The 10,416-nt window shown below is 43.8% G+C and overlaps 1 protein-coding gene across 1 annotated transcript; it reads left to right on the forward strand.

Annotated features, from left to right (window-relative positions):
• The first annotated feature begins 2,557 nt into the window (after positions 1-2,557).
• On the forward strand, positions 2,558-5,904 carry LOC128505126 (40S ribosomal protein S3a-like). The gene is made up of 2 exons (XM_053475424.1): positions 2,558-2,694; positions 5,434-5,904. Exons 1-2 carry the CDS (start codon positions 2,558-2,560, stop codon positions 5,864-5,866), a joined length of 570 nt encoding a protein of 189 aa, XP_053331399.1. The 3' UTR covers positions 5,867-5,904.
• The last annotated feature ends 4,512 nt before the right edge of the window (positions 5,905-10,416 follow it).

The raw sequence follows: 10,416 nt of genomic DNA on the forward strand, positions 1-10,416 counted from the left end.
CCTGTGTCAGAGACAACCGAGTCTTCTAACCAGAGGTTGCGTTGTCTTTTGCGTTTTCAGACTGTCTCTATAGATACATAACATTCTGTCCACTAATAAACAGCATTTCTCGGTAATCAGGGCTTGACTCATTGTGGGATACTTTTTCAATGAGCCATTATTATCTACACAACGAAATATCTTGGTGGGTGCATTGTTGAAACCACAGCAGTCTCCCCTTCAGTTGCTATAAAATGAATTGCAGGATTAGAATTTGATAAAATCCATCTGGCCACTATGGTCAAGACCTTTTGCTGCAACGCATTTAAATGTGATTTTTGGCTTTTTACACAGCTGGTAACCAATGCCTATCCAATATCATTGGGGTTTATGAACAATTACTTCTGTATTTCTTTTGAATTGTGCTTTTGACCCTTACAGCTGCCCGTAGTACCGGTAGTATCTCATGCACACCAGTGACTGGTCTCCAGCGTAGAGACAGGAGCTGCCTCGAACGGTAAGCACCGGACGCACCCTCTGTTTCACCGGTGACACGCACACTCACTCACACACCCTGCCACCTAGCCCTGGGAAGTGCGGCTTCCTTCCTGTAGGAAGACCGGGTTAGACGGGGTATTATCCTATTGTGTTGTGATCTTAGCCTTACTGTCAGCATCCCTGACAGAATGGGGACACTAGACGTTTATCGATGACCGCAAATTCAGACAATTCAGGCCTTGAGCGACCCGGTGCACAGGGATCACACAGGACTTCAATCTCGCCCCATGCTTGAAATCACGCAAGCGCTTCCCTGACTGTCACACTCGTCGGCTAACCCAGAAATAACACAATGGTTTTCCTCGTCCCAGTCACAAATTTAACACCCAATATACACCATCACCTTAAAGAAAAGACCCCTTGAGTTTATTTGTACCACCAGAACTCGCCTCATCGTTACATACCCTAATAAACCCTTAGGTGGTTTCGGGGGTAGTTTATGCCTGTGACGTTAAAGGTTGCCCAAGCATTAGCATTTCAGGTTTTACCCCTGAAGTCCCTGGACATTAGTAATTACATTACAGATCTTGTCCTTCTGAAGAATCATGTATAGTCTTGTGAATGGGCCAAGAGAGGCTAAGGGGTCAGACCAGGGTTTCTCGGTGTACCCAAACACTCTGATTGCTTTCTCTGCGTTATCACAAACCAGATACGTCACGCAGTATCGGTGCCCAATACACAGGGGCCTGCTGAGATTGATTTGTTCACCATGTTCCCGTTTGTCCCCTCTCACCTTTTACATCTCTTTAAAAGGGGACTCGTCGAGCTGCATTCTGTTATTTTTGGAAGAGCCGCCGCGAGTCTGACTCTAATTAAATAGGCATGTTCGCTCCAGAGCGAAGCAGAATTGGGTTACTGGGACAGAAGGCATACCCAGCCAAACCAGAGGAACGTACAGATCTGCTTTCAGTTACTCGGCTGAGCCAGAGCTGCCAGGCGCGGAACATTATCCCGGGAGCTCGTGCATGTACCGCCAACTCGTTAACCCCTTCTGGCATCTTATATTCATACTCAAATGTTTGAAATTTGAAGTTACTGTACTAAAGGTCTTAACACGTAGTGGTGTAATAGAAAAGTTACGTTCTAGTGGTATAATGAGAGACTCCATACCAAGGAGCTTGCCGTCTAGTGGTTTCAAGGCAGATCCTTTCCCAATGGAGCTTACAGTCTAGCGGTATAATGGCCGACCCTTTCTCAAGGAGCTTACAGTCTAGCGGTGTAATGGCAGACCCTGTCCCAAGGAGCTTACAGTCTAGCGGTATAATGGGAACCCTTGTCCCAAAAAGGTGGATATCGGGCAAGACTGCAGTCTCCTTACTATTGTTGAGTATCCCAGAATGCAGTCGGAACGGACAAACGGACCAACAATCCACAGCTGGCAGAGAGGTAATTACTACCCAGCTCACAAACATCTTGTACGCAAAGTGCAGGGCCCTGCATGTGCATTACAGGTAGGAAACGGTGTGTGTGGTACTGGGATCCAATACACATAGCTTTGCGTGTTATACAAAGAGAAGGGGCAGCCTTATCACTTCTGTGCTATACGGAGGTAGCACACATTGATCTATATGTAATACACAGACATAAGGTTACAGAAGTTCAGGTGGGAAAGGCAGAGCACTGGCGGTCCGACTCGGAGGAGGAAGAGAAGAGTATAAGGTGTGGGGGTGGCATCTACGTCTTGTGGGAGTTAATGGGGGGGGTCACAAATAGTGTTGGCTCAGGCTCTTATAAAGAATTCCATTCAGGGTGGGAAGAACGTGCTTCGAATGAGAAGAAATATGTGTATAGGGCCAGGCACCCCATACCCACCCAGAAGGACACCCACTGACTCATAGCCCCCTCAGCCCTTACTATCTACCTTTAAATGGTGCAGGAAGAGGATGTGTATCCAGTGGCCATGGCACCCCTCCTAATATTACACATCTGAGGAAGAAGCCGTGCCCTCCCTGGATTCCCACTTCTCAGGGAAGAAGACGGGAAATGGCTTTACCCGACGCAGTTTCCTGAATTGGTCACAATGCGGACGGAAGGGAGGGAGGGGACACCTCAGCACCGGGGTGGAATCACCTTCAGAACCAGTTTTGCCGTCTCCGTTACCAACGTTGTCGGGAAGAAAATCTATGAATACACCTCCGGTCACATAAAAAGCACACTGTACTTTAGTTGTCTATTGAACTCTCGCTCACTACTCTATTACCTTTCTTTCCTACACGCCCTGTAGAATCATGCTTCCGTCCTGGCATTTGTCCAACTCCACAGACTGTAAGCTCTTGGGATTAGGGGCATTCTGCTATTCTGTTCCAAAAATATGTAACATCACTACAGACCTTGGTGACAGATAGGAACCTGATATAGTGCGAGACTGCAGCCTCTATACTACAGCATCTCAGAAGGCAGCAGGAGCCTGTCCGCTTTACTGCACTATGGCTTTCTTAAGCGGATTGTAGTGGGAATTCACCCTACGCGTGCCCCGGTGACATCATGGTGTCACTATGATCACTTTAGTAATGTTGCCACGTTTTGCCTTACCTATAGTTTAAGGCGTAATTAAGAAGAGCCTAGGGAATTCTATTGTGCATGAAACCTCGAATTTAGAATGATTCTGGGATATTTTTACCCTTAAATTACAGGGAAATAATAAAAAATAAAGGTTTATTTTTTTTATTTATTTTTTTTGTCCAAGCGTCTCCAGGCATAGTCTACCCTAGTCATTCCAGGTGCGCTGTATATTTGTAGGGTAGTTGGCATGCGTGACGCTCAACCAGCGGGGTGTATGTAACATAATGCAGCATCTTCTGTTTAACGGATGAAACTGACGGTTGTGAAACTTTATTGCCCCTGTGATCGCCTAAGATTATGGATACAACAGAAGGACTTCCTGAAAGAATACTTTTGTTATTCGGCTGCAGAAATGAGTTTTGACATACAGGGCGGATTACACGCATCAATGTTACTGTGCCCTAACACCAGTATTTACACAATTGCTTTTAAATAGCGACAAGATACTTCAAGTAACCCAATTAGTATTTTCGTACTCCTTCCACCAGCTGCGGACTACAACCCCCATCATATCAGCCAACCGTTGTCCGGCTAATAAATCAGATGTCAGGCTTTGTATTGCCTTCCTGGCACTCTTGGAGTGTAAGCTTCTAGGTTTTGTCCAGGCTTTGTTCACTCTTCTTTTGAATATTACTATTACCCCACTCTGCAGGTAATGATAGCCTGAGGCGGTGATACAGCTGGGGACATGTATCCAAGGAGGGGCAGGAAGCTCTTTGCTGTTTGTCAAGAAGGCAGATGTGTACACACCTGCTCCATGTCCTGATTTACCCCACTGTCAGCGTACTGAGCGGCCTCAAGTCTGTAGTCAGGGCCCGACTGGGAATGAAAACTGCCCTGGAAATAAATGAATACCAGCCCCATATTTCATGGCGCCATTTTGGGGCGTGTTTGTGTTAGAGTGACTGTAGTGCAACATTTTAGAGTGGGTTCTTATGAGGAGCAAACAGGCATCATGTATCCATGATGAGGTAGCGTGTCCATCTGCCTGTTGGCCTAAAGACATGATGTCTTAAGAGTGCACCATATTTGGTTCAAATCCCTGTGGCTCATGTGTGTCGTATAAATATCTAGTGGCATATTTGCTTTGTGTATACCTATCCTATTAGAGCAGCTGAACGTATTGTTTTAGAGTGGATACATATAAGTTTATGTGAATCAGGAGAAAGCAGGCTCATATATCAGAAGCAGCATCTGTCTACTTGGTGGTATAGCGGTAAGGTAACTTGTGTATCTTACAAAGTACTGCTGGTTCTAGTCTTACTGGCTCTCTTATGACGTTTAAGTATATATGTGTTTGTATTCATCTCTATAGTGTTAGTTTGGCTGTTAGTAATGTTTTAGAGTGAGTCAGGAGAAAGCAGAGTCATATATCCACCCCGAGAAAGCCCCACCGACTGCCTGTTGGTGTAAGGGTAAAGTGACCTGGATGCCATACCAAGGATTGCTGGTTTGAATCCCAGAGTCTCCTCTGTGGTGTTAATGCATATAAAGTGTATATATTGTTTTAGAGTAGGGGCGTATATATAAGTATATGTGAGTCAGGAGAAAGCAGGGTGGTATTTCCACGGCGAGAGAGTAGAACCAACTGCCTGTTGGTGTAAAGGTAAAGTAACCTGCATACTGTACTAAGGATCAATGGTTCGAATCTTGATGGCTCCTCTTTTGTGTTAATGCACCTAGAGTGTATCGATTGTTTTAGAGTAGGGGCGTACATATAATGACAGGGGGTAGCCTCGACTCTCGGGCTATGTCATCCTGGTTAACCCCCCAATAAAAACACGGACACCAGATGTGGGATGAATAAAGGCCACAGACGATTTATTAACGTCAATGCCACGCAACCTGTAAACATTTACGAAGGTGCATTAACACGGCAATGACCCAAATACAATAAAACACCCGAAAGCTTGCCAGGACCAACCGGAGCCAAACTGTAAGCATCACCTTATGGGAGGGCATACCATGATGCCCCTCCCCCACCTGAGGTTCCAGCAACTGCCCAGCCAGGAACCTCCCACCGACACTTTAACACCAGTGGCAATAACCACATAACACCCCCCGGCAACCTGGCAAGCTACCGCCCCCCGGCTGTGACAGAATCCTGAAACGAAACACAGAACCGGGTAGGCTGGCACAACAAAAAGTCCAGAACATTCTTACGCACCAACCTTATATACCCCCTTCACTTCCTCCCCCTCCCCGTTGAACTTTCTTTGACCCCCTGACCTAGCCCTGCTCTGCACCCCTGTCAGGGCCCCCTCCGTTCCATGCAGACTACGTGGGCATCAGTATATGTGAGTCAGGAGAAAGCAGGGTCATATATCCATGCAGAGAGGCTCACGTTGATGTGAAGACCACAGATGGCTACCTACCTTGCCTATTCTGTGTTGGATTCACCAAAAAGCGTAACAACCAGATTAGAAAGACTTCTTATGCCCAGCATCAGCAAGTGCGTCAGATCCGCAAGAAGATGATGGAAATCATGACTCGTGAAGTGCAGACAAATGACTTGAAAGAAGTTGTTAACAAGCTAATTCCAGACAGTATCGGCAAAGACATTGAAAAGGCCTGCCAGTCCATCTATCCTCTACATGATGTGTATGTACGCAAAGTGAAGATGCTGAAAAAGCCAAAGTTTGAGCTGGGCAAACTTATGAAACTACATGGTGAAGGCGGTGGTGCTGGGAAGCCTGCAGGAGATGAGACAGGCGCCAAAGTAGAGCGGGCTGATGGATATGAACCCCCACTTCAGGAATCTGTCTGAGATGCATAATCTGAATTAGAGCCTGTAAAGAAAGAAAATATATATATATATATATATATATATATATATATATAAAATGTAGATATATATATATCCACGCCGAGGACGCAAAACCAGCTGCCTGGTGGTGTAAAGGTAAAGTAACTTGCCTACCATACCAAGGGTTGCTGGTTTGACTCTTGCTGGCTCCTCTGTGGTGTTAATGTTTACAGAGTGTCTATGTTATTTTAGAGTAGGGGCGTATATATAAGTATATGTGAGTCAGGAGAAAGCAGTGACATATTTCCACGCCGAGAGCACAAAACCAACTGCCTGGTGGTGTAAAGGAAAAGTAACCTGCCTTCCCTACCAATGATTGATGGTTCGAATCCTGATGGATCTTCTGTGGTGTTTATATTGTTTTAGAATAGGGGCGTATATATAAGTATATGTGAGTCGGGAGAAAGCAGGGTCATATATCCACGGCGAGAACGCAAAACCAACTGCCTGGTGGTGTAAAGGTTAAGTAAACTGCCTTCCGTACCAAGGATCGCTGGTTCGAATCCTGATGAATATATTGTTTTAGAATAGGGGCGTGTATATATAAGTATATGTGAGTCGGGAGAAAGCAGGGTCATATATCCACGGCGAGAAAGTGCAGTCGGCTGCTCGGTGGCGTGAAGGTATAGTTGCCTGCCTGACATACAATGGATCGCTGGTTCGAATCCTCATGATGACTTCTGTGCGTAAGTGCGCAGTGTGGCTCTGCTTGTGTGTGCTAGTGGATGGTGTTAAAGTGGCTCTGTGGCACTCTAACGTTGGACACTTACATACACATCTACAGCCTCACCTGCATACGCATAGCTGGTTGCGGACAAGTTTGCGGGTAACACTTGAAGGTTGCACTAAGCCGTGTGTCCTCACACGCAGTGGCCGAAAACACTGGTTGCGGAAAAGGTTTCGGAATGCGTGCGCATCCGCTTGACCCGTTCATGTGCGTGCACAGTAACCCACACAGTGACTTACATGTAGAATCATCATGGCGGATACGATACCGGAGATCTGGAGTATGACGGGGCATCACCGGCAGCCACCCCTTTCCTTCTCTCTGCTTCTTTCGGGACAGAAATAAACACAATATACTCTTTGTATATTGTGAGACAAAGACCCCCTTCAGGGGGTTTTACTCACTTCAGGGGGTGTGGTCATGGGCGCATGTCCCCCACCATCCATGCAACATGTATAAAGTATAGCAACATGTATAAAGTATAACTAAAGTAACATGAATAGAGTATAAAGGTAACATGCAATAGAGTATAAAGAAAAACAATAATTGAAACACTTAATTAACAAAGATTAACACCTTAGTAATAATATATCTAAGTGGTTTACTATACTTTGTTAATTAAGTGTTTTAATTAAGTGTTTCAATTATTGTTTTTCTTTATACTCTATTTTTTTCTTTATACTCTATTCATGTTACTTTACTATTCATGTTACTTTACTATTCATGTTACTTTAGTTATACTTTATACATGTTTGCTATACTTTATACATGTTGCATGGATGGTGGGGGACATGCGCCCATGACCACACCCCCTGAAGTGAGTAAAACCCCCTGAAGGGGGTCTTTGTCTCACAATATACAAAGAGTATATTGTGTTTATTTCTGTCCCGAAAGAAGCAGAGAGAAGGCAAAGGGGTGGCTGCCGGTGATGCCCCATCATACTCCGGATCTCCGGTATCGTATCCGCCATGATGATTCTCCATGTAAGTCGCTGTGTGGGCTACTGTGCACACACATGAACGGGTCAAGCGGATGCGCACACATTCCGAAACCTTTTCCGCAACCAGTGTTTTTGGTCACTGCGTGCAAGGACACACGGCTTAGCGCAACCTTCAAGTGTTATCTGCAACCAGCTATGTGTATGCAGGTGAGGCTGTAGATGTGTATGTAAGTGTCTGATGTTAGAGTGCCACAGAGCCACTTTAACACCATCCACTAGCGCACACAAGCAGAGCCACACTGCGTACTTACGTGCAGAAGTCATCATGAGGATTCGAACCAGCGATCCATTGTATGTCAGGCAGGCAACTATACCTTCACGCCACCGAGCAGCCGATTGTGCTTTCTCGCCGTGGATATATGACCCTGCTTTCTCCCAACTCACATATACTTACATATATGCCCCTATTCTAAAACAATATATTCATCAGGATTCGAACCAGCGATCCTTGGTATAGTATGCAGGTTACCTTACCTTTACACCACCAGGCAGTTGGCTTTGTTTTCTCGCCGTGGATATATGACCCTGTTTTCTCCTGACTCACATATACTTATATATATGCCCCTACTCTAAAACAATTATTCACTAACACCACCTTGTAGCCATCTGGATTCAAACCAGCGACCCTTTGAATGTTGGGCTGCTTACCTTACCTTACCTTACCTTTACACCACCACGTGTGCAACCGGCTCTGTTGTTTCCTCTCCTAAGGAATATGATGCCTATCATCTCCTGACTCACAAATACTTACATGCACCTACGCTAACACGATACATGCCCTTTAAAATTATGCATTTCTAACACTATATATATATATATATATATATATATATATATATACACACAAAGTAACTATAACAATACATACTTCCACTTTAACACTAAAACATGTAACGCGATATGAACCGGCAACCCCTTTGCACATCAAGCGAGGCATATTACCATTACCAGGGAATAGGAAGCGATGTGCCGCCATGACCCTGTGTTCTCCTCACTTACATTTACTGACATATACCCTCTCTAAAACATTACATACACCCTACATATATACACAGCAACTGTAACAATATATACTCACACTAACACAATAAAGGAGCCTCGAAAACACTAGATACAGAAATACCAAATATAAATAAATATATACACTGCAAAATACTTACATGCAATAAAGAGCCCATTGGGGTCCGAACCAAAGACTCCTAACTTGACAGGTAGGGAACATTACCTCTACGCCATCAAACAACTGAGGCTTTGCCATGGATATATGACCCTGTTATCTCCTCACTGACATTATACTATTATATACCCTCTCTAAAACATTACATACACCCTACATATATACACACAACAACTGTAACAATATATACTCACACTAACACAATAAAGGAACCTCGAAAACACTAGATACAGCAATACCAAATATAAATAAATATATACACTGTTAAAGGCAATAAAGAAGTCAGTGGGGTCCAAATCACGAACCCCTTACACAACAGGAAAGGCACATTGGCACATTACCTCTACGCGATCAGAGAACTGAGGCTTTGCTGTAGATATATGACCCTGTTGTCTCCTCACTGACATATACCCTCTCTAAAACATTACATACACCCTACATATATACACACAGCAACTGTAACAATATATACTCACACTAACACAATAAAGGAGCCTCGAAAACACTAGATACAGCAATACCAAATATAAATAAATATATACACTGCAAAATACTTACACGCAATAAAGAAGCCATTGAAGTTCGCACCAAGAACGCCTTATGTAACAAGTAGGTCACATTACCGTTACACCATCAAACAACCAGGTTCTTTGGGATATCACCATAGATATATGACCCTGTTTTCTCCTCATTGACATAAACTATTATATAACCTCTCTAAAACATTACTCACACTTTAACACGATAAAGAGCCTCTAAAACACTAGATACAGCATTACCATATATAAATAAATATATACACTGCAACATACTTACTCACAACATAGAGGCCCTCGGGGAACAAACCCGTTATATGCCGGGCAGGTCGCATTACCATTATGCCACCAGTCAACTGGGGTTTGGATTTTTCAATACCATATATTAAAAAATATATATATATAAACAGATTATAAAACTTTTCCACGATACAGGTCCCAACAAGGTTTGAACTAATGATCATCTGTACGTTAGGTAGGTCAACTTACCATTAAACCACCACGTAGCTGGGGCCAGTCCTCAAATGTGGAAATATGATGCCTGATATATTTATATGCACCCTAAAACAATACATACGGCCACTCTAACACCATAGGTATCTATACACGCATGGCAATTATAACAATAATTGCTAACACAATACAGAAGTCTGCAGGATTCAAAACACAGAGTGTATGGCACCTAGGTGGTACACTTTACCAAGCAGCTGGACTCTTGTTCTGTCCATGGAAATATGATCCCTGCCTGCTCCTGACTCATACATAACCATGACCGAGGTAGCGCCAATGCGACGCCCTCTTTACCCCCCTTGCCACAATAAATACACAAACACAAAGTAAATAATATAATGCTTTGGAAAAATAAGGCCACGGTGCAGTCCGCTTTACGCCTTCCACACCGTGACACAGATATAAATAACTTTATTCATAGTAAAATGAACTTTATTTGTAAACACATATAACATAGTATATAATATAGCAATGCACGTGCCGCACCACCCGACTTACTTATGACACGTGCAAGCCTTAAAACTAACAATTGTAAACCAAATATAAAGGCTACAAATCGTA

This window comes from Spea bombifrons, chromosome 9 (assembly GCF_027358695.1).
Source record: "Spea bombifrons isolate aSpeBom1 chromosome 9, aSpeBom1.2.pri, whole genome shotgun sequence".
NCBI classification, from domain to species: domain Eukaryota; kingdom Metazoa; phylum Chordata; class Amphibia; order Anura; family Pelobatidae; genus Spea; species Spea bombifrons.

Excerpts from the sequence above, each read along its gene's own strand:
- LOC128505126 (XM_053475424.1), top strand. The coding sequence starts at position 2,558 with ATGCGGACGGAAGGGAGGGAGGGGACACCTCAGCACCGGGGTGGAATC. Across the intron at positions 2,695-5,433 it reads GGTCACATAAAAAGCACACT|AGAGGCTCACGTTGATGTGA; the intron begins GTACTTTAGTTG and ends ATATCCATGCAG.